We start from the raw sequence: 24,477 nt of genomic DNA on the forward strand, positions 1-24,477 counted from the left end.
TAGAATTATGGAGGGAATCAGTATTTAAAAATCACCAGGCCTATAGCTTAAGACACTATTATTCAAGTGGTCAATGACATGTGATAAGGTTATTGGGCCTGTATATCCTTCACCGCAGAGGATATGAAACACTTAAATAACAAGGTTTTTGTGAGACTGCATTTAAAGGTTTTACATAGAGCATATCAAGATGAGTGTATCCTGTTCAATAGTAATTCTGCAATTTTATTAAGGATATGCTCAGGAATTTATTGTGACTATTGCCTTAGATAAGAATGACTTCCCTTTCTTCCACCTTCAATATCATGGCACACCAGCTAAAGATAAGACACTTAAGTTATACACACACACACACACACACACACACACACGCACACACAGAAATTATTTCAAAATTAGTAACAGATACCCTGCGGAACACACAGGAGGAATGAACTCTAATTGGCAATAGAATTGATGAAGACTATAGTTAAACTTTGAGAATCATTGAGTTAGAAGTGGGAGGGGCTGGTGTAGGGGTTTCTTCTCCCAGAGGGGCATGAGAAAGAACTAGCCATGTTGTCTCTGATCAAAACTATGATTAGCACTTTGAAAGCCCCAGGGATCATTGGTTCGGACAGTCAAGCAATGTTAGTCAACAGGACCATTTACATCTCAGGACAGAAAAGCCTGGACACTTTGAGTGGACAGGGTGTCCCAGGAGGAGTGGCAGCAGAAGCTAAACAAGCTCTTACAAGCATAGGTGAAATTCTGAAAGCTGTAGACTCTGACTTCACCAATGTGGCCAAAGTAGTCGTTTTGCTGGCTCACATGAATGACCTCAATATGTCAATGAAATCTGCAAGCAGTATTTCAAGAGTAATTTTCCTCCTAGATGTACCTACTAGGTTGCTTGCTTTACTCAAAGGAGACTGTGTTGAAATCGAAGCAGTAGCTGTCCAAGAAGTTCTCATGACAGCATGAGTATAAGTGGGCACAGTGTTGTTCTCATCATGTCTTTAAATTAACATCTGTAGTTTTACAACTGATGCTGGAAAGTATATGTATGACTAGAATATCTGAAGTCATTGTGGAAGTACCATATCATTGAGGAATTTGACATGAGTTGAATGTTAGATAATGAATTCAGTTACTAATGATATAAATTACACTTAGGTACACTCACATAGCTGAATGTGAGTGTCTCAAAAGAGACACTCATAATATAGTAACTCAAATAAATAAAAATATAGGAAAGAGGACTAGAGGTGTAGCTCAGGGGTTGGGTATTTATCTAGCATGTATAAGGCCCTGGGTTCAAATCCCAGCACTGAAAAAAAAGTAAAAGAAAGATGAGTTATTGTTCCTGAAAAATAGTAAAGAATAAACCCAAGTAAATTAAGTCCTATTTAATTTAACAATGTGAAATATTTAGTTTCTTTGTTAGACATGTGATTCTGCTTGTATGCAAGTAAAATAAATACTCAAACTTGAATGACAGAGGTAAAGGAGAAGAAAGTGGACTCAATATATTATAGATAATATTTTTCAAATGAAAATAAAACAGATATCCAGATTTCCAATTAATAAATAAAATGAACTTTGAACAAAGAGCATAAATAAGGCAAGGAAGTAAGAACCCTAATGCATAGGGATGCACTGTTCTACATTGATTATTGGTGGCCAAAAACATCCCCACATAAAAGCAATACATAGAACACATGGCAATCAGAGAATAGGAATCCAGATCAAAATGAAGGAAAAGAACCTTGGTCACACTGAGAATTCTCTGAAAGTCCTTGGAATTAACATCAGAATATCCATGTCATGGTGATTCTGGGAAGATCTGCCTATGATAGTTGAATATTAAAATGTGGAAAAATCTCATCAGTACATGGGTGAGTCATGTTTAATTAATTCTTTACTTTTCCTAATAAAATCTCAAGTTAAAAAAAAACAAAAAAAGGAAAACCTTGCCATAACATAGATAACTAAACTTGCGGTCCCCATTTATCCACTATAGTCAAGATTTTTATGTTAAGGTAGATAATACTAGATACATTTGCATGTAACACAGAATGTTGCTTTAACAAAGCATAATTCCTTCTAAAAGCAACAAGGTTATTTCAAGTGCAGATTACAAGAACATCTAGGTCTATGACACTCAAGTATTAATTTGTAAAACGAGAGACTGACTCATGTCTTATTTTAAAAAAAAGAACACTCAAAATTACTTAAATTCTATTTTAAAAAACTAAAATTATATAGATAGCTCAAGGATTAAAAACAAAGGCTAAATATATATTTTTATTTCCTTTAATCAGTGTTGATCATTTTGCTGCTGACTCATTTTGGGCTTTGTGTCTTCAAATATTTTATTGTAAGTTTGTTTTTTTCTCTTCATTAGATACATTTCATGGTTTCTTTAAGAAAATCAGGTTTCATTTTGACATAATGATACATGCGTGGGATGTAATTTGCCCCAGTATTTTCTCTATCCTTCCTCTCTCCCTCCTCCTATTCCCCTTCTTCTACTTTATTGGTCTTTCTTCTATTTATTTATTTAATTTTTGTTGTTGTTGTTGTCAATGTACCTTTATTTTATTTATTTATATGTGGAGCCAAGAATCTAACCCAGCGCCTCATACATGCTATGCAAGTGCTCTACCACTGAGCCACAACTCCAGTCCCAATTTTTATTTTTTTAAATTGGATATACATAAATGTGGAATTCACTGTGGTATATTCATGTATGTGCATAGCATAGTTTGACCAGTTTCATTCTGTAGTTCCTTCCTTTAATCATCTGTCCAAACATGTATTAATTCTGTAGTTGTAATGATTTAGTATCATTTGAATATCTCTTTGCTATTCAGACTGAGCCTGAATGCTCTACCCACTTATAAATTTCTTCTTGTCAACTTGTCCATTTGGTCATCTAGAACCTAAAATCTTTTTTTTTATTACTATTTTTGGGTATTAATATCAAGTCTATATAGATCTATTAAGTATGAATTCCTACTCCACATCTCTCAGGAAAAAAATAATCACATTTTCCCACAACCATCTCCAAGATAATACTTATAAAACATTGATTCATTTTTTTAATAAATGTTTATTGAGCATCTAGTATGTTCTTGAATCTCTCAGAAGTAAAAATTATACAAAAAGGACTGAAATACCATGCCTGACTTCAAGGAGATTATAACTGAAGATAAAATATGCAAATTTTGTTTAGTATAAACTTTGAGTCATGTATCTTATGAAACTGGGTATTATGGAACATTTTTGCTTAATCTGGATAATGTTAGCAAACTTGAGTAAGATGGCTGGTAAAGTGAACACAGATATCAAGTGCTGGCCAGATCCCTGAAGATCTGAATGAATTTTGTGAAATGAGAAAATAAATGAGAAATTCTGATGTATATTACACAAGGTAATTCAAGCTGCAAGAGAGAAATTTCACAGTACACCCTACTGGGGGAGTCAGAGAGAACACTTTCCTTGATAGTCCAAGAAAGGGGCACACATGATGTTACCAAAAACAGTGACTTGTCAGTTGGCCTGGGAAAGAGCTAACACTCCAATAGAGAGCGAGCTTTTTGGGTTCTTGGCTTTCAAACTCAACTAAGTAAATTTATCAGGGGCAAAAGTTCTTCTAAAAAGTTACCACCTCTGTGAGCTGAGTCAGAGGAGATCAGAGATAATTTGCCTAATCTCTGCATTATGCCTTCTCCTCTCTGGACATCATTTTTTTAAAATTAAAATAATAATTACTTTTCTTGCCAGACTATTTTGACAAATTCAGCCCACTTCCCATGAAAAGTCGAAACAGCATATTCTGAGTTACTTGGAGAAAACAAACACAACAACAGAAAACAGGCATTTCCCCAGACAGCTGCCAATCTGACAGCTCTTGGATTAGCTGTAGATATTTCTCTGCAGTGAAATCTATCTTTTGGGGGGGCTGGTAAAACTAAATAAAAAGTAAAGGTAATAAAATGTAAGCTGGAAAACTGTCTTATTTGAAAAAAATTAAGCTTTCGGTTTTAGTTAAAAAATAGATTAAAGTGTCTAAAACTCTACTATCCTCCTGCCTAGTTTGAGATCAGAAAGATCTAAATTACTATAAATGATTGAGAAAAGATAAAAAGTATGAACAATCTGATTATTATTAACTATTTTAAAATCTCAACTTGTCTAGCAAAGAATAACTGCTCATTTTATATTATATTAACTGTTTTATACATATTTGTAAAATTAATACGTTTTTATACAGCAGTTTTGATAATTTATGGATAGATACTTTGTTTTTCAGCAAATATATATCAATATCTTGCCTTTGGGGATTAAACAACTGCTAACTTTTGAGAGAAGTTTTATCTCAGAAGAGATAAAATTTGTGTATCCAAAGTTTTCAGTTCATATCCAGATCTATGATACTGCTATTATAATGTACTATAAAAATGCATATTAGGTATTTGACACACAGTGGAACAACTTTATGCCAAAGTGTTTATGTTAAAACTGTGTTTTCTTAAGCTGGAAGGAGATTTACCAAGCTTCAACAGCATAATACATACTACACTTAAAAATTGAATAATTTTGTCTGTGATCTCAATTTATTTCTTCATACAGGATTAAATTAACAATCATAAAAATAATGCAAAAGAGATTTTCTAATACTTTTACATATTGACTGAAGTAAAAGGAAAAGGAAATTAGGAAAATTTAAATATATATGTATATATAGATATATATATGTATATACATATATATATGTGTGTGTGTGTGTGTGTGTGGGCATGTTTTTGTGCATAAGGATAAAATGAAGAATTGAGAGATAAGAGTTTTTGGTGTGAAATTAAAGAACTCATGTTAAACATAAAAATAATACTAGCGAATCATGGATTCTTGGGATCATTTTGTTTCAAATGCAAATTATGTTTTAAATGCAATTTAACTCTGAGATTAAATCCAGTTATCTTGGGTCCTACAAATACATTGAGTCACTCAACAAAAGTATACTAAGCCCTTATGTCAGCTGGACATTCTGGAGTATAGGGTATGTGATCTTTATGAAGTAAAAACTTTTATTTTTACTGCCGTAATTATTTCTGACCATTGCTGTTAGAAGCACAGTAACTTCTCTCTATATATGGGGTGTATAATATATCCCGTTTTTCCTGTGTCGTAAACCAACTCAGGAACAGATTCCTTATAAAAACCATGACCTCCCCACCTTCACAGTTCTCTGCTAATCCTTGCTACACAAAATACCTGACTTTGTGGTTTGTCTTTTGTTCTGGCATTAGGATGTCTTTTATTATAAAATGACAACTGGGGTGGGGGAAATTTGATTAAAGTGGAGGGCTGTACATGAGACTGACCTGTGGAGGAGATTGTGGCAAAAATTCCAAGGGCAGTTTGGCAGCAGCACCAGTCAGTAGTAGGGGTCACAGCCCTAGGCAACAAGAGGATCCATGTATGGAAGAACCAGGTCCCTCAGCAAAAAGGCACTTGTCCAAGCATTCCCAAAGTCTGCTTGTGGCATCTGTGCAAATGTAACTTTCTGACTTAAGCTCTAGGACTAGAACTATTAGCTTTTGGGAGTAAATTAAATTTCATGAGTAAATTACCAAAATAAAAGTACACATAAGGGCATTGCAATAAAGAAAAATAAGAATAACTAGAATTCTTCAGTGTTTAGAATCCCTGGTTTTGTAATTCGTCACAACATTGCAAAGCAAATAGGACAGACTTAGAAATAAAAATGTAATATAAAAATTGTCACAGTTAGTAAGAAAGAATACTAGATTCATCTGAAGCTTCAAAAGAATTTTTTAATATTAATTTTAAAATTATTTTTTATAATTGAAAATACACTTATGGAATGCATAACCAGGCATTTTGAATTATACAGAAACAGTGAAGACACTTTGAGTTTCTTCTACAACCTTCACAAGTCAGATGTCAGAGGAAACATTATAATGTCATTATATTAATTTATAACCAAAATATTAATTTAGACTTACATGAAACCAGTGTGTACAAAGAGTTTAATCTTTTTAGAAAAAAATGTTCATGAGACTAATTACTTCTAGATACACTAAAAGGTTTTATAACCTATAAATTTCAGTTGACAGTTCTAGTGACAATTCCAAGCACAGGAATTCTTCCAGAACTAAAACTGCAAAATTATTTGTGATCTTTTATTTGCCAAAAGAGATTGGTGTTGCTTTCAATTAAGATAAAAACTGTGATGACCAACACATAAATTTGCAGTAAAAAAAAAAAAAAAAACAGAGTAATTTAAAATCAATCATTAATTATTATTATATAACATGCTGACCCACAAAATATAATTTTTTACAATTTATTACTTCATGTTGATATTCATATATCACTATTGCCCCTATTAAGTTTTGTCAGATATGAGGTATATTTTATTCAGACCTGATATTTTTAAAGGAAAAAGCCTCAGCTTTTAGTGTTTTTAACTGCATTTTAACCCCACCCCAATTTTTCAACTGGGGGAATTCTGATCTTTATTTTGTACTGGGTCCTGCAGACACCTGGAATTTCCTCATGGGTGAAAGGATAATGTAAGCATGAACTGGAACATCCCAGGGGCACATGATCTGGGCAGAGTCACCACACTGGGTTCTGCTCCTGGCTGCCTCACAGGGAGAGGTGTTCCTCCCACCAATACTTCCCAACACATACTGCAGCAAGCACTATGCTAAGCCTTAGGATATGGGTGAACAAAAACAGGCATGTTCCCTGAGCTCATGGATCTTACAGTATGATAGAAGAGACAGACAACACACAAAAAAAGGAAAGAAATAGATAACTGCAATTGAGATTGGAGCAACACAGAACATCTATTACTGTAACACAGAATAAAGGGTAATATCTAATTTAGGGAGGAAGAAGCCTTTCTGAGTAGGCTTCATGTCAGAAGACCAATGCCAGCAGAGGCAGGAAACAGTGTGTTTAAGGGTCCTGATGATTGAAATGTATGGTATGTTCAAAATTCAAAGGAACCTTTGAGCCTGTTGAGAGTGGGGGATTACTGGTCTAAATTATCTTGGGGAATTCATATGAAAGGACCAGGACAGTTAGAACCTTGGAGGCCATGAGATATGTTTGGATCTTCTATGTGCAGCAGAAAATGATGAAAAGGTTTTAAGCAGGGCAGTGATATATTATCCTGCCTTTCAGGACCTGGTGTGGGATTCTAGAAGACTAGGTTATAGTGCATGAAAACAAGACCCAGTCAGAAAGTCATTTCCACAATCCCAATGAGAGACAGTTCAGAGAAAGCAGGCAGCAGTAGAATTAAGAGGAAAGTTAGGAATTTTGAGGTATGTTTCTGGTATTAAATCACCTTTTGGTGTTTGACGGAGTGAAGAATCAAGGAAGAATCCCAAATTTGCAGATTAAACAAATGTGTAAATCATATTATTTAATGAAAAAATGGGCCAAGTGAGAACTAAGGAACTTAGGTTACCAAGCGCCACAATAAAAAACGTGCATGGGAAGAAATTCACTATGTCTTTAATTTCATATTGTGCTCGTTGTGTTAGTTTATATATTATTAATGTATATAAACTCTCCAAACCTAAATAATTGGCTACTAAAATTATTTTTCTTTGAAATATATTTCTCTCTTTTTGGCATTAATCAGTGATATTTCTTTATTCTAGTTCAGTTTCCCATTTATGTTGATGAATAAGATATTTTTAAATCACCTCTCATAGTCTAAGTGAGACCACAGATAAAGAAAAATAGCAACTATAAAATTCAGGAACCACACCAACAAAATGATATGTGAGTCAATTAAGCTACTACTTTAAACTGATCAAGACCTAACACATAGCATAGTCCTTCTGAATTCACTAAAGGAGTAAATTAATTTATTTGTTTCTTCTCCATATCAGTTAGTTTTTCTGATTACAGTTCCTTCTTCATAAAGCTTTCCTCTTAAGAGATGACATGTCCTCTGTGACTAGTTTTCTGATGTATCTATAGTAATACTTTTTGAAATCACAGAATGTGGCTTTACCCATATTTTGAGACTTTTTAAAAACGAAAAACATGTTATTATCTTAAATACAATATAATCAAGGTTTTTCAGTTTTCCATTCTTCTTTCTCTTCAGTAAAAAGATTGTATTCAGCCATCTTCAGTTAAATGTGTATCTGTGTTTTATACAATACAAGAAAATGTATTTGGAATGAAAGAAGAGAGACATCTTTAAATATCATGACTGAGTTTTAATTTTACTGTATTTTCTCACTTACTGAGTGAGAAAGTGCTAATGACATAGCTATACTTCTAGCACATTTCATAAAACTGTAAATCTTACACTCAAAAACTTACAACAGAAAATTTATTAAACAATGGAAAAATCCCATATTCTCTTAACCAGGAAAAGAGGACATTATGTTGCAAAAAAAATATTTTGTTTTCAAATAAATTGTATTCTAGTAAGGAAGAAATTAATAGCTATTTTCTCATAGCCTTATACTTATTATTAATCATTATTAATCAGTAAAGGAGAAATACAATTATAGATAATCTCCTTATTATTATTAGTGGTATTCCTATCGTGGGCTCTAAAACTCAAAACCAAATGAGAGAGGGAGGCTGCGTTCCTTGTCGCTCTGTAACTCCGGTTTCAAGCAGAGGACATCTGTTTCTTGGTGAGGCAGTTTTTGCTGCTTATTGATTCCCTGGTGTTTACCCCATTTGTCTGCTGTGATGACCTGCAGTCTGCCAGCATATCGATGACTTTTTTGAGTGCAGATTGTTCACTGCCAGGCACCTATCATCCCCCATATGCCTGCCTCTGGCTGGTCCATTGCCTGCATTACACCTATCCATCACCCAATGCACGAAGTTCACCTCCTTATCCTCCGACAACAGTCAGCAAACTGATCGCCACCCCAGTGGAGCACTAGCTGCCTGCTGTTGCCTGGAAATGCACTATTACAGTACCTGCAGGACCCCTGCTTGACCAACTGCATCCCGCCTCCAGGACCTCCAGCTGACCACGTCCACACCCTGAGCTGCAGCTCCCCATTTGCCAACACAATTCGAAGGCAGAGTGGCCATCTTGGATAATCCTGGAAGCCTTAGCTCCGATCTTTAGGTGGGACAAATCCCATCCTGAGACAGCTGCTGGAGACTTGAAGCTCATTGTCAGGTACCTCTCATGCATCAGGCTACTGAACACTGGGAGGTTTCATTACTATATGACTGTTAAACTGTAGATTTTATTTTTTCTCCTTATAGAAAAAAAATTTGTTTTTATTTCTTTACTTTTCTTGCTCTCTTTTCCTTTGGTTTACTTGTTCCCTCAGAGTCTCTTTCTCCCTTTTTTGCATGCTAACATCCAATTTCTTTTGATTACACTCTCACACTTTCTATTATCAAGAACTTCTGTATAATCTTTTCTTATCCCATTAACAGCCACATTCTACATCCCTCTGCATCCTCTTTGTCCTCCATTAGAAACTGCAGACCTTATTGAAAATCTGTTTGTTTTATTTAAGATAATATTTTAACTCACTCTGTTTATTATGACAATTTTGTTGTTGTCCTCATAGGGGCTATTTGGTCTAGGATTGCATAGTGTCTGAATCGGGCACTGCTAATATTGATCTCCCCTTAAAGAAAGGGTTTTGGAAACCTATAGGGCCATTATAAGCCTATAGGGGGAAATCTGCAATACCCCAGATCTGCACTGCTAAAGGGGAAGATACATGAACAACATGAAAAAACAAGGGAAGAAAATGATCCAAACAAATCTAGATTCTATAGTAATAGAATCCAATGACAGTATGTTAGAAGAAATGTCAGAAAAGGACTTCAGATTATACATGATTAAGATGATTCGTGAAGTAAAGTATGAGATAAGAGAGCAAATGCAGGCAATGAATGATAATACAAATGAGCTGAAAGAGCACCTGCAGGAAGCAAAAGATCATTTCAACAAAGAGATAGAAATTCTCAAAAAAAAAAAAAATGGAAATCCTTGAAATGAAGGAAACAATAAACCAAATAAAAAACTCAATGGAAAACATCACCAAAAGACTAGACCACTCTGAAGACAAAACCTCAGACAATGAAGACAAAATATTTAATCTTGAAAATAAAGTCGTCCAAACAGAGAAGATGGTAAGAAATCATGAACAGAATCTCCAAGAACTTGGGACATCATGAAAAGACGAAATTTAAGAATTATTGGGATTGAGGAAGGCACAGAGATACAAACCAAGGGAATGAACAACCTGTTCAATGAAATAATATCAGAAAATTTCCCAAACCTGAAGAATGAAATGGAAAATCAAATACAAGAGGTTTACAGAACACCAAATGCACAAAATCACAACAGGGCCACACCAAGGCACATTATAATGAAAATGCCTAACATTCAAAATAAAGATAGGATTTTGAAGGCCGCGAGAGAAAAGCATCAGATTACATATAGGGGGAGACCAATATGGATAGCAGCCAACTTCTCAACCTGGACTCTAAAAGCTAGAAGGGCCTGGACCAATGTATTTCAAGCTCTGAAAGAACATGGTTGCCAACCAAGAATCCTATACCCAGCAAAACTAACCTTCAGATTTGAAGATGAAATAAAATCCTTCCATGATAAACAAAAGTTAAAAAAATTTACAAATAGAAAGCCTACACTACAGAATGTTCTCAACAAAATATTCCATGAGGAGGAAATGAAAAACAACAATGTAGGTCAGCAAAGGGAGGAACTACCTTAGAGAAAAACCACTCAAAGGAGAAACCAAGCCAAATTAAAAACCAAAAATAAGCCAAATGAATGGGAATACAAATCATATCTCAATAATAACCCTGAATGTTAATGACCTAAACTCATCAATCAAAAGGCATAGACTGACAGAATGGATTAAAAAGAAAGACCCAACAATATGCTGCCTGCAAGAGAATCATCTCACAGAAAAAGACATCCACAGACAAAAGGTGAAATGATGGGAAAAAACCTACCACGCCTGAACTCAGGAAAAAAGCACGGGTTTCCATCCTTATATCAGATAAAGTGAACTTCAAGTGAAAGTTAGTCGGAAGGGATAAAGAAGGACATTTCATAATGCTTAAGGGAACCATAAATCAGGAAGACATAACAATAGTAAATATTTATGCCTCAAAAAATGGTGCATCCCTGTACATCAAACAAATCCTTCTCAATTTCAGGAATCACATAGACCACAACACAATAATTCTGGGTGACTTTAACACACCACTGTCACCACTAGATAGATCTTCCAAACAAAATCCAACCAAAGAAACCGTAGAACTCAATAACACAATCAATAACCTAGACTTAATAGTCATATATAGAATATCCAATCCATCAATGAGCAGATTCACTTTCTTCTCAGCAGCACATGAAACCTTCTCAAAAAGAGACTATATGTTATGCCACAAAGCAGTCCTTAGGAAATGCCAAAAAAAAAAAAAAGAGAGATATTGCCTTGTGTTCTATCAGATCATAATGGACTGAGAGTAGAAATCAATAACAAAATAAAGAACAGAAATTACTCCAACACCTGGAGACTAAATAATATGCTATCGAATGAAACATGAATAACAGAAAACATCAGGTAGGAGATTAAAAAAATTCTTAGAGGTCAATGAGAATGACAATACAACATATCAAAATTTCTGGGACACTATGAAAGCGGTACTAAGAGGAAAATTCATTGCATGGGGACATTCCAGAAAAGAACAAAAAGTCAACAACTAAATGACCTAACATTACAGCTCAAAGCCCTAGAAAGAGAAGAACAGAATAACAGCAAAAGTAGCAGAAGACAGGAAATAATTAAAATCAGAGCTGAAATCAATGAAATTGAAACAAAAGAAACTATTCAAAAAATTGACAAAACAAAAAGTTGGTTGTGTGAGAAAGTAAACAAAATAGACAAACACTTAGCCACACTAACAAAGAGAAGGAGAGAGAAAACTCAAATTACTAAAATTCGTGATGAAAAAGGAATTATCATGACAGACACCACTGAGATACAGAACATAATGAGAAGCTACTTTGAAAATCTGTATTCCAACAAAATAGAATCTACTGAAGACATTGACAAATTTCTAGAGATATATGCTCCACCCACATTCAACCAGGAGGACATACACAATTGAAACAGATCAATATCAAGCAATGAAATAGAAGAAGCCATTAAAAACCTACCATCCAAGAAAAGCTCAGGACCAGACGGATTCTCTGCCAAGTTTTACAAGACCTTCAAAGAAGATCTCATTCCAATACTTCTCAAAGAATTCCAGGAAATAGAAAAGGAGCGTACCCTACCGAACTCATTCTATGAAGCTAATATCACCCTCATACCCAAACCAGGAAAAGACACATCAAGGAAAGAAAATTTTAGACCAATAGCCTTGATGAATATAGATACAAAGATCCTTAACAAAATATTGACAAACCGTATCCAAAAGCATATTAAGAAAATTGTGGGATGGTGTAGGTGAGCGCTTTTCCCACCTGAGCGCAACTAGCGGCGGGTCGTGGGCACCTCCAGCCTGTTGATGGATAGATTAAATAATTGATTTTCAGATGTTAAAGAGAGCTGAGGAGTGCTTCTGTTTCATACCATATCCCACTTTATTCCTGCGACCCTGCTAATGCGGTAAATTGGAAGACAGCTGTTGCCAGGATAACCTGTAATGGGCAAGGAGCCACAGAAGAGAAAATTTTTCTTTTAATTTTTAACCTTGGTTAGAAAGACCAGCATGTTTTGGAAATTTGATCTTCACTCATCATCCCACATAGACACACGTCTAGAAAGAGAAGATATAACACTGAAGGAGTTAATGGATGAGGAAGATGTTTTACAGGAATGTAAAGCTCAGAACCGCAAACTTATAGAGTTTCTGTTAAAAGCAGAATGTCTCGAAGATTTAGTCTCATTCGTTATAGAAGAACCACCTCAAGACATGGATGAAAAGATCAGATACAAGTATCCAAATATATCTTGTGAGTTGCTCACTTCTGATGTCTCCCAGATGAATGATCGACTAGGGGAGGATGAATCCTTGCTAATGAAATTGTACAGCTTCCTCCTGAATTATTCCCCGCTGAACCCACTACTCGCTAGTTTCTTCAGCAAGGTGCTAAGTATTCTTTTTTTTTTTTTATTGTAAACAAATGGGATACATGTTGTTTCTCTGTTTGTACATGGCGTAAAGGCATACCATTTGTGCAATCATAAATTTACATAGAGCAATGTTGTTTGATTCATTCTGTTATTTTTCCCTTCCCCCCACCCCTCCCACCCCTCTTTACCCTCTATACAGTAGTTCCTTCCTCCATACTTGCCCCCCTCCCTAACCCTAACTCTATCCCTAACACTAACACTTCCCTCCCCCCCACTATGTGTCATCCTCCACTTATTAGTGATATCATTCGTCCTTTGGCTTTTTGAGATTGGCTTATCTCACTTAGCATGATATTCTCCAATTTCATCCATTTGCCTGCAAATGCCATAATTTTATCATTCTTTATGGCTGAGTAATATTCCATTGTATATATATACCACAGTTTCTTTATCCACTCATCAATTGAAGGGCATCTAGGTTGGTTCCACAGTCTGGCTATTGTGAATTGAGCAGCTATGAACATTGATGTGGCTGTATCTCTGTAGTATGCAAATTTTAAGTCCTTTGGGTATAGGCCAAGGAGTGGGATAGCTGGGTCAAATGGAGGGTCCATTCCAAGTTTTCTAAGGAATCTCCACACTGCTTTCCAGAGTAGCTGCACTAATTTGCAGCCCCACCAGCAGTGTATGAGTGTACCTTTCTCCCCACATCCTCGCCAACACCTGTTGTTGCTCGTATTCTTGATAATCGCCATTCTAATTGGGGTGAGATGGAATCTTAGGGTGGTTTTGATTTGCATTTCTCTTATTACTAGAGATGTTGAACATTTTTCCATATGTTTGTTGATTGCTTGTAGATCTTCTTCTGTGAAGTGTCTATTCATTTCCTTAGTTCATTTGTTGACTGGATTATTTGAATTCCTGGAGTAGAGTTTTTTGAGTTCTTTATAGATTCTGGAGATTAGTGCTCTATCTGAAGTATGATTGGCAAAGATATTCTCCCACTCTGTAGGCTCTTTCTTCGCATTGCTGATAGTTTCCTTTGCTGAGAGAAAGCTTTTTAGTTTGAATCTATCCCAGTGGTTGATTCTAGCTTTTATTTCTTGTGCCAAGGGGGTCCTGTTAAGGAAGTCTGGTCCTAGACCAACAAGGTGAAGATTTGGACCTACTTTTTCTTCTATAATCTGCAGGGTCTCTGGTCTGATTCTGAGGTCCTTAATCCATTTTGAGTTTAGTTTCGTGCATGGTGAGAGATATGGGTTTAGTTTCATTCTGTTGCATATGGATTTCCAATTCTCCCAGCACCATTTGTTGAAGAGGCTATCTTTTCTCCATTGCATATTTTTGGCACCTTTGTCTAGTATGAGAAAATTGTATTTATTTGGGTTTGTGTCCGTGTCCTCTATTCTGTACCATTGATCTACCTGTCTATTTTGGTACCAATACCATGCCGTTTTTGTTACTATTGCTTTGTAGTAGAGTTGAAGATCTGGTATTGCAATACTCCCTGTTTCACTCTTCCTGCTAAGGATTGCTTTAGCTATTCTGGGTTTCTTATTCTTCCAGATGAATTTCATAATTGCTTGCTCTATTTCTGTAAGGTACATCATTGGGATTTTAATTGGAATTGCATTGAATTTGTATAGCACTTTAGGTAGTATGGCCATTTTGACAATATTAATTCTTCCTATCCAAGAACATGGAAGATCTATCCATCTTCTAAGGTGTTCTTTAATTTCTTTCTTTAGTGTTGTATAGTTCTCATTGTAGAGGTCTTTCACCTCTTTTGTGAGATTGATTCCCAAGTATTTTATTTTTTTCGAGGCTATTGTGAATGGGGTAGTTTTCCTAATTTCTCTTTCTGAAGATTCATCACTTATGTATAAAAATACGTTGGATTTATGAGCATTGATCTTGTAACCTGCTACTTTACTGAAATCACTTATGAGTTCTAAGAGTTTTCTGGTGGAATTTCCAGGTTCCTCTAAATATATAATCATGTCATCAGCGAACAGGGATAGTTTGAGTTCTTCTTTTCCAATTCGTATCCCTTTAATTTCTTTGGTTTGTCTAATTGCTCTGGCCAGAGTCTCAAGAACGATGTTGAATAGAAGTGGTGAAAGAGGGCATCCCTGCCTTGTTCCAGTTTTTAGGGGGAATGCTTTCAGTTTTTCACCATTTAGAATGATATTAGCCATGGGCTTAGCATAAATGGCCTTTACAATGTTAAGGAATGTTCCCACTATCCCTATTTTTTCTAGTGTTTTGAGCATGAAGGGGTGCTGTATTTTATCAAATGCTTTTTCTGCATCTATTGAAATAATCATGTGATTCTTGACTTTAAGTCTATTAATATGGTGAATTACGTTTATTGATTTCCTGATGTTGAACCAACCTTGCATCCCTGGGATGAAACCCACTTGATCATGGTGCACTATCTTTTTAATATGTTTTTGTATGCGATTTGCTAAAATTTTGAGAATTTTTGCGTCGATGTTCATTAAGGATATTGGTCTGAAATTTTCTTTCCTTGATGAGTCTCTGTCTGGTTTAGGTATCAGTGTGATATTGGCTTCATAGAATGAGTTTGGGAGGGTTCCCTCCTCTTCTATTTTATGGAATACTTTGAGAAGTATTGGAATGAGCTCTTCTTTAAAGGTTTTGTAGAACTTGGCTGAGAACCCATCTGGTCCCGCACTTTTCTTTGTTGGTAGGCTTTTGATGACTTCTTCTATTTCAGTACTTGAAATTGGTCTATTTAAATTGTTTATGTCCTCCTCGTTCAGTTTAGGCAATTCATATGTCTCTAGAAACCTGTTGATGTCTTCGAAATTTTCTATTTTGTTGGAGTATAGATTTTCAAAATAGCTTCTAATTATATTTTGTATTTCAATCCTGTCTGTTGTGATATTTCCTTGTTCATTCCGAATTTTAGTGATTTGGGTTTTCTCTCGTCTTCTCTTTGTTAGTGTGGCTAAAGGTTTATCAATTTTGTTTATTTTTTCGAAGAACCAACTATTTATTTTGTCAATTTTTTGTATTGTTTCTTTTGTTTCAATTTCATTGATTTCAGCTCTGAGTTTAACTATTTCCTGTCTTCTACTACTTTTGGTGTTGTTCTGTTCTTCTTTTTCTAGGGCTTTGAGCTGTAGTGTTAGGTCGTTTATTTGTTGAGTTTTACTTCTTTTATTAAATGCGCTCCATGAAATAAATTTCCCTCCAAGTACTGCTTTCATAGTTTCCCATAGATTTTGATATGATGTTTCTTTGTTCTCATTTACCTCTAAGAATTTTTTAATTTCCTTCCTAATATCTTCTGTTATCCATTCATCATATAATAGCATATTGTTTAATCTCCAGATGTTGGAATAGTTTCTGTGTTTTACTCTTTCATTTATTTCTAACTTCAATCCATTATGATCTGATAGAATACATGCTAGTGTCTCTATCTTCTTGTATTTGCTAACATTAGCTTTGTGGCATAATATATGGTCTATTTTAGAGAAGGATCCATGTGCTGCTGAGAAGAAAGTGTATTCACTCTTGGTTGGATGATATATTCTATAAATGTCCGTTAAGTCTAAATTATTGATTGTGTTATTGAGATCTATGGTTTCTTTGTTCAATTTTTGTCTGGAAGATCTGTCCAGTGGTGAGAGAGGCATGTTAAAATCACCTAGTATTATTGTGTTGTGGTCTATTTGGTTTCTGAAATTGAGAAGGATTTGTTTGACATACATAGATGAGCCACTGTTTGGGGCATAGATGTTTATGATTGTTATATCTTGCTGATTTATGCTTCCCTCAAGCAGTATGAAATGACCTTCTTTATCCCTTCTGACTAACTTTGGCTTGAAGTCCACATTATCGAAAATGAGGATGGATACTCCAGCTTTTTTGCTGAGTCCATGTGCATGGTATGTTTTTCCCCATCCTTTCACCTTTAGTCTATGGGTATCTTTTTCTATGAGGTGAGTCTCTTGCAGGCAACATATTGTTGGATCTTTCTTTTTAATCCAGTCTGCCAGTCTATGTCTTTTGATTGATGAATTCAGGCCATTAACATTCAGGGTTATTATAGAGAAATGATTTGGTTTCCCGGTCATTTGGTTCATTTTTAAAATTTTGTTTATTTATTTGTTTGACACAACTTGTTTCCTCCTTTATTTGACAATTCCTTTAGGATAATTCCTCCCTTTGCTGATTTGCTTCTTTGTTTTTCATCTCTTCCTCATGGAATATTTTGTTGAGAATGTTCTGTAATGCTGGCTTTCTTTTTGTAAATTCTTTTAGCTTTTGTTTATCATGGAAGGATTTTATTTCATCGTCAAATTTGAAGGTAAGTTTTGCTGGGTATAAGATTCTTGGTTGGCATCCATTTTCTTTCAGGGCTTGAAAAATGTTGTTCCAGGCCCTTCTAGCTTTTAGGGTCTGGATTGAAAAGTCTGCTGATATGCGTATTGGTTTCCCCCTGAATGTAATTTGGTTCTTTTCTCTCACAGCCTTTAAAATTCTGTCTTTATTTTGTATGTTAGGTATTTTCATTATAATGTGCCTTGGTGTGAGTCTGTTGTAATTTTGTGTATTTGGAGTCCTATAAGCCTCTTGAACTTGATTTTCCATTTCATTCTTCAGATTTGGGAAATTTTCTGATATTATTTCATTGAATAAATTGTTCATTCCTTTGGCTTGTTTCTCTAGGCCTTCCTCAATCCCAATAATTCTTAAATTTGGCCTTTTCATGATATCCCATAGTTCTTGTAGATTCTGTTCATGATTTCTTACCATCTTCTCTGTTTGTTCAACTTTGTTTTCAAGGTTAAATATTTTGTCTTCAATGTCTGAGGTTCTGTCTTCCAGGTGTTCTATCCTATTGGATATGCTTTCTATGGAGTTCTTAATTTGGTTTATTGTTTCCTTCATGTCAAGCATTTCTGTTTGGTTTTTTTTTCAATATCTCTAACTCTTTATTGAAATGATCTTTTGCTTCCTGTATTTGCTCTTTTAACTGTCGATTGGTGCGATCATTCAATGCTTGCATTTGCTCTTTCATCTCATCGTTTGCTTCTCTGATCATTTTAATTATGTACATTCTGAACTCCTTTTCTGTCATTTCTTCTGCCATGGTGTCATTGGGTTTTATTGATGTAACATCTAGATTTGTTTGCAGCATTTTCTTTCCTTGTTTTCTCATATTGTTCAGGTATCAGTGGACCGCTGAGATATTGCAGATTTCCTCTATTGACTTACAATGTCCCTGAAGATTTCTATATATATCCCCCCTTAGCCTTCAGTAGGCTGAACTCATGGAGGAAGTTGATAATGCAGTGCTCCACAAGGAAGCTGCCTCTCTAGGAATGGTGGCCTTCAGGTGGGGTATAATCCCTGCTAGTGGGCAGAGGTGCCTCCACTTGTTAACCAATGGTCATCCAAAGGGGACCTAGGCTGCGGGCTGAGGCAAGGCCTGTTTGGACCTGAGTCTCTGGTTTTCCGTCCTTGTGGGGAAACCTCACCCAGCAGGGAAGACTCACCCGGTGGGGAGGTCTCACTGGTCAGTTCCCTCCTAGAGGTTCCCCTCAATTTACAGCTACCGCCTGGGCTGGGCTGCCTTCCTCTGCAAAGTTCCCAGGGGCCTGGCCCTACCTCCTGGGCCTGGGAGCCTCACCGTTCGCAGATGAATCTCCTTAGGCTGCCCCTCCTCAGAGAATTTGCCCACAGGCCTGGAACCTTCGCTCCGCCCTAAGCCTATCTCTGTGCGGCTCTTCCACCCAGAAGCCTCCTAGATCCTGGGACCCTGCTCTGCATCTAATCGCCTGGCTGTGTGGCCCCTCCTCTGAGCAGCCACCTGTGGCCCCGAACAATCTCTCTGAGTCCCAGAGACCCGCCACAGGCCTCTTCCTCCAGACAGCCGCCCAGTATTCCGGTGCGGTCACTAGGAGTCCAAGAAACTCACTGCGTGCCTCCACCTCCACCATCCACCCGTAGCCCGGGGCAATCAATCACTCCGAGTCGAAGTGACCCTCCCCGTTCCTCCTCCTTCTCCAGATAACCCCCCGGGTGTTCAGGAGCAGTCCCTCTGAGTGGCTCTGAATCCACGTGACCCGCTGCACGGGTCCTCTGGGCAACCGCCCGGAGCTCTGGTGCGGCCACTCAAGACCAAGCGTCCCACCACGCTTCTCCTCCAGGCAGCCCCCCTGTGTTCAGGAGCTGTCACTTTAAGACCAAACAACTCACCACTCGCCTTCTCCTCTGAGCAGCCGCCTGGAGTGCTAATGCAGTCACTGCGAGTCCAAAGGACCCGCCGTGCTCCTCCTCCTCCTCCTCCTACTCCTCCGGGCAAGCCCCGGGGTTCAGAAGTGGTCAGAGTCCAAACAGCTCGCCACGCAGCCCCTTCTCTGGCAACCACCTGTAGCTCTGGTGTAGTCACCCAAATCCAAGTGGCCGCGCTCCTCTTCCTCCTCCTCGTCCTCAGGGCAGGCCCCGGTGTCCTGAGTACACACAGCTCTCCTCGCCACTCCTCCCCTGGGCAGCCGCCTGAGCCCCAGTGGTTGCTTCGAGTCGCTAAGTATTCTTATCAGCAGAAAACCAGAACAGATTGTGGATTTCCTAAAGAAGAAACGGGATTTTGTAGACCTTATTATAAAGCATATAGGAACCTCTGCCATCATGGATTTGTTGCTCCGGCTCCTGACGTGCATTGAGCCTCCACAGCCCAGACAAGATGTGCTGACTTGGTTAAATGAGGAGAAAATCATCCAGAGGCTTGTGGAAATAGTTCACCCATCGCAAGACGAAGATCGGCATTCAAATGCTTCCCAGTCACTTTGTGAAATTGTTCGCCTGAGCAGAGACCAGATGTTACAAGTTCAGAACAGTACAGAACCAGACCCCCTGCTTGCCACTCTAGAAAAGCAAGAAACCATCGAGCAGCTTCTATCAAATATTTTCCGCAAGGAGAAAAACGAGTCAGCCATAGTCAGTGCAATCCAGATTCTGCTGACTTTGCTTGAGACATGGCGACTGACATTTGAAGGCCCTATAGAGATCTGCCCACCAGGCATGAGTCATTCAGCTTGTTCAGTCAACAAGAGTGTTCTAGAAGCCATCAGAGGAAGACTCGAATCTTTTCATGAACTCCTGCTTGAGCCACCCAAGAAAAGTGTGATGAAGACCACCTGGGGTGTACTGGATCCTCCCATGGGGAACACTCGGCTGAATGTGATTAGGTTGATTTCTAGCCTGCTGCAAACCAATACCAGCAGTATAAATGGGGACCTTATGGAACTGAACAGCATTGGAGTCATATTGGACGTGTTCTTCAAATATACATGGAATAACTTTTTGCATACACAAGTGGAAATTTGTATTGCACTGATTCTTGCCAGTCCTTTTGGAAACACAGAAGACGGCACAATTACTGATCAGGACTCCACTTGTGACAATTTGTTATTGAAACACCTTTTCCAAAAATGCCAATTAATAGAACGAATACTTGAAGCCTGGGAAATGAATGAGAAGAAACAGGCCGAGGGAGGAAGACGGCATGGTTACATGGGACACCTCACAAGAATAGCTAACTGTATCGTGCACAGTGCTGACAAGGGCCCCAACAGTGCTTCTGTGCAGCAGCTTATCAAAGATCTTCCCGATGATGTCAGGGAGCGATAGGAGACGTTCTGCACAAGCTCCTTAGGAGAAACAAACAAGAGGAACACGGTAGATCTAGTTACAACCTGCCATATTCATTCATGATGATGAAATTGACTTTAAAGAAACGGGTTTCTCACAGGATTCCTCTTTGCAGCAAGCCTTTTCTGATTATCAGATGCAACAAATGACGTCCAATTTTATTGACCAGTTTGGCTTCAACGATGAGAAGTTTGCAGATCAAGATGACATTGGCAATGTTTCTTTTGATCGTGTGTCAGACATCAACTTCACTCTCAATACCAACGAAAGCGGAAATATTGCTCTGTTTGAAGCATTTTGTAAAGAGAGGATACAGCAGTTTGATGACAGCGGCTCTGAGGAGGAGGACATCTGGGAGGAAAAGCACATTGCATGTATGCCAGAGTCCCAGAGACGATCCAGCTCGGGGAGTACAGACAGTGAAGAAAGTACAGATTCTGAAGAAGAAGATAGAGCAAAGCAAGACTTGTTTGAGTCTAGTAGTGCCAATACCGAGGATAAAATGGAGGTAGACCTGAATGAACCACCAGCTGGTCAGCCAACTTTGATGTCCCCATGGAGACCACCCATGGCACTCCCTTAGACTCTGTGGGGTCTGATGTCTGGAGCACAGAGGAGCCAATGCCAGCTAAGGAGACGGGCTGGGCTTCTTTTTCAGAGTTCACGTCATCTCTGAGCACAAAGGATTCTTTAAGGAGTAATTCTCCAGTGGAAATGGAAACCAGCACTGAAGCCATGGACCCCCTGACTCCCAGTGTCACTGCCCTGGCAGCACAGCCTGAGGCGCCAAGCAGTGTGGCCATGGAAGCCAGCTCCGATGGAGAGGAGGATGCAGAGAATACAGACAAGGTAACTGAGACAGTGATGAATGGTGGCATGAAGGAAATGCTCAGCTTCACTGTAGATGCCAAGACAGAGACTGCAGTCTTCAAAAGTGAGGAAGGAAAACTGTCTACCTCTCAAGATGCTGCTTGTAACGAAGTGGAGGAGAGCCCTGAGCCAGCGGAGGCCAAGTGCGCGGCCGGCCCCCGGGTCCCCGGGCCCCAGCAGTAGCCCAGAGCAAAGGACTGACCAACCAAGCCTGCCAGGTGACACATCAGTCAACGGCCCTGTATGATGGGTGGCGTCTTCTGCTGACTGAGGACTGCCGACTGCCACCACCCCAGGGCTCTGGAGGGGTCATCTGGAGCCACCAAGCCGTCACTGCTGCACTCACTCTGCAAGGGATCAGGACCAGCAACCTTTATATTCTAGATTCTAAGACATTGCACAGAGAAATTCAGAAGTGTAAAAATATTGCACATTGACAAATACCAAGAATGTTTGCGTATGTTTATATTGTATTGTTCTAAATAATGGGTAGCCTGTGAAATAAGACCTTGCTGCCCCTGTGATGATAGCAGTACTACTATAGTTAAAATGGCTGTAAGAATAGTTTTATAAAAGTGAATACACAGATCTATTGTATTTGAAACACAACTATTTGACAATTATTAGTGTGACCAAAGTATTAGGCAGTTTTCATACATTTTTCACCTTGTACAAAATTCTGATTCATTTTCTTCCAGGTTGGCAAGGAGCCGTGGGATTGAGATGCCCTCTAGGTGTTATTTTGGTCGTTCTAACTTACAAAAATGATTTTGAATAAGAAATATTTGGTGTTCTTTTTATAACCAGTTTCCAATTGGTAATTGTTTTCTGTATTGTTTAAAACGGATCAAAAATGTAAGTCTGTTGGTAGAGATTAAGTATTTATTGCCCCGACTTAGTTGATAAACCAATGTTCTTATGAAGCCATACGTTCTGTTGAAGTCTTGTTGCTTGAGATCACCCTCTTACGGGTGACGGGCTAGAGCACGCGGAGTGTCCATGGCTGTGGGTGGGGTTTTTTTTGGGTTTTGTTTTTTTGTTTTGTTTCGTTTGGTAGTTCGTCTGCCTTTAACCCATTCACCAAAATCAACCTTGTTAACAAGCATCACCAATGACCATTTCAGAGCGATCTGCGTATTTAACATACTAAAATCACATCGGTGAGTCCGTTGAAAATGCTCGTGCTGCTAATGGAATTGGAGTGCGTCATTTCACAGGCTGGTGATTTAAAAGTGGAACTCAAAACCCGGCACCTGCCCATGTTACTTGTCTTACTGTACCTTGTGAGGTTTTCACTCGTAAATTCTAAACCAGTGTATTTTTTTAGAACTGATTTGTGTATATATATAGTGATTATGGATACTAATTCAATGTAATTTATAATTTTCTATGTCAATATAAAAATACGTCATAGCCTTCTCCAACAGCTGAAGCAATATACTGTATATTGCCATATCCTCTGGTGAAAGGGTTAAATCACTTCACCTCTTGCACTTTTAGATGAAATTCAGTTTTTCATTTCTGTAATAGAAAATTATTCACGTATTTTTACATCATTTGTTTTTCCTGACCAGTATTTAAAACCAAAAGGATATTCTGAAAAATGGCCAACAAATTTTTTAGAAACAGCATCCCAAGCAGCGTGCCTAAACATTACATTGCATATGGAAATAAAACAGTCAAATGTTAAAAAAAAAAAAAAAAAAAGGAAAGAAAATTGTGCACCACGATCAAGTGGGGTTCATCCCTGGAATGTAAGGATGGATTAACATTTGCAAATCAAGAAACATAATCCATCATGTCAATAGACTTAAGGATAAGAATCATATGGTTATTTCAATTGACGCAGAAAAAGTGTTTGACAAAATACAACACCCCTTCATGCTCAAAACACTAGAAAAAGTAGGGATAGTAGGAACATACCTGAACATTATAAAAGCTATTTATGCTAAGCCCATGGCCAACATCATTCTTAATGGAGAAAAAGTGAAACCATTCCCTTTAAAAACAGGAACAAGACAGGGATGCCCTCTTTCACCACTTCTATTCAACATTGTCCTCGAAACTCTAGACAGAGCAATTAGGCAGACTAAAGAAATTAAAGGGATACGAATAGGAAAAGAGGAACTTAAACTGTCACTATTTGCTGATGACATGATTCTATATTTAGAGGATCCAAAAAACTCCTCCAGAAAACTTCTAGACCTCATTAATGAATTCAGCAAAATAGCAGGTACAATATCAACCCGCATAAATCTAAAGCATTTTTATATGCAAGCGATGAAACAGCTGCAAGGGAAATGAGGAAAACAACTCCATTTGCAATAGCCTCAAATAAAATAAAATAAAATAAAATACTTGGGAATCAATCTAACCAAAGAGGTAAAAGATCTCTACAATGAAAACTACAAAACATTGAAGAAAGAAATTGAGGAAGATCTTAGAAGATGGAAAGGTCTCCCATGTTTTTGGATAGGCAGAATTAATATTGTCAAAATGGCCATACTACCAAAAGTGCTATACAGATTCAATACAATTCCAATTAAAATCCCAATGATGTACCTTACAGAAATAGAGCAAGCAATCGTGAAATTCATCTGGAAGAATAAGAAACCCAGAATAGCTAAAGCAATCCTTAGCAGGAAGAATGAAACAGGGGGTATTGCAATACCAGAACTGCAACTATACTACAAAGCAATAGTAACAAAAATGGCACAGTATTGGCACCAAAATAGACAGGTAGGTCAATGGTACAGAATAGAGGACACGG

At 37.6% G+C, this 24,477-nt stretch overlaps 2 protein-coding genes across 2 annotated transcripts; both read left to right on the top strand.

The window, feature by feature from the left end:
• Positions 1-555: 555 nt before the first annotated feature.
• LOC306664338 (2-iminobutanoate/2-iminopropanoate deaminase-like) lies at positions 556-963 on the top strand (the record flags this gene model as incomplete). Its single annotated transcript, XM_079145164.1, has 1 exon — positions 556-963. One exon carries the CDS (start codon positions 556-558, stop codon positions 961-963), a length of 408 nt encoding a protein of 135 aa, XP_079001290.1.
• An 11,795-nt stretch (positions 964-12,758) lies between these two features.
• LOC306663098 (serine/threonine-protein phosphatase 6 regulatory subunit 3-like) lies at positions 12,759-23,397 on the top strand. The gene is given in 6 exon segments (XM_079143459.1): positions 12,759-13,161; positions 19,707-20,813; positions 20,817-20,896; positions 20,898-21,364; positions 21,367-21,877; positions 21,879-23,397. Coding segments are annotated over 6 exon segments (2,619 nt in total). The 5' UTR covers positions 12,759-12,783; the 3' UTR covers positions 21,955-23,397.
• Positions 23,398-24,477: the final 1,080 nt, after the last annotated feature.

Source organism: Sciurus vulgaris, assembly GCF_902686455.1.
Source record: "Sciurus vulgaris genome assembly, chromosome: 6".
Taxonomy (NCBI): Eukaryota; Metazoa; Chordata; class Mammalia; order Rodentia; family Sciuridae; genus Sciurus; species Sciurus vulgaris.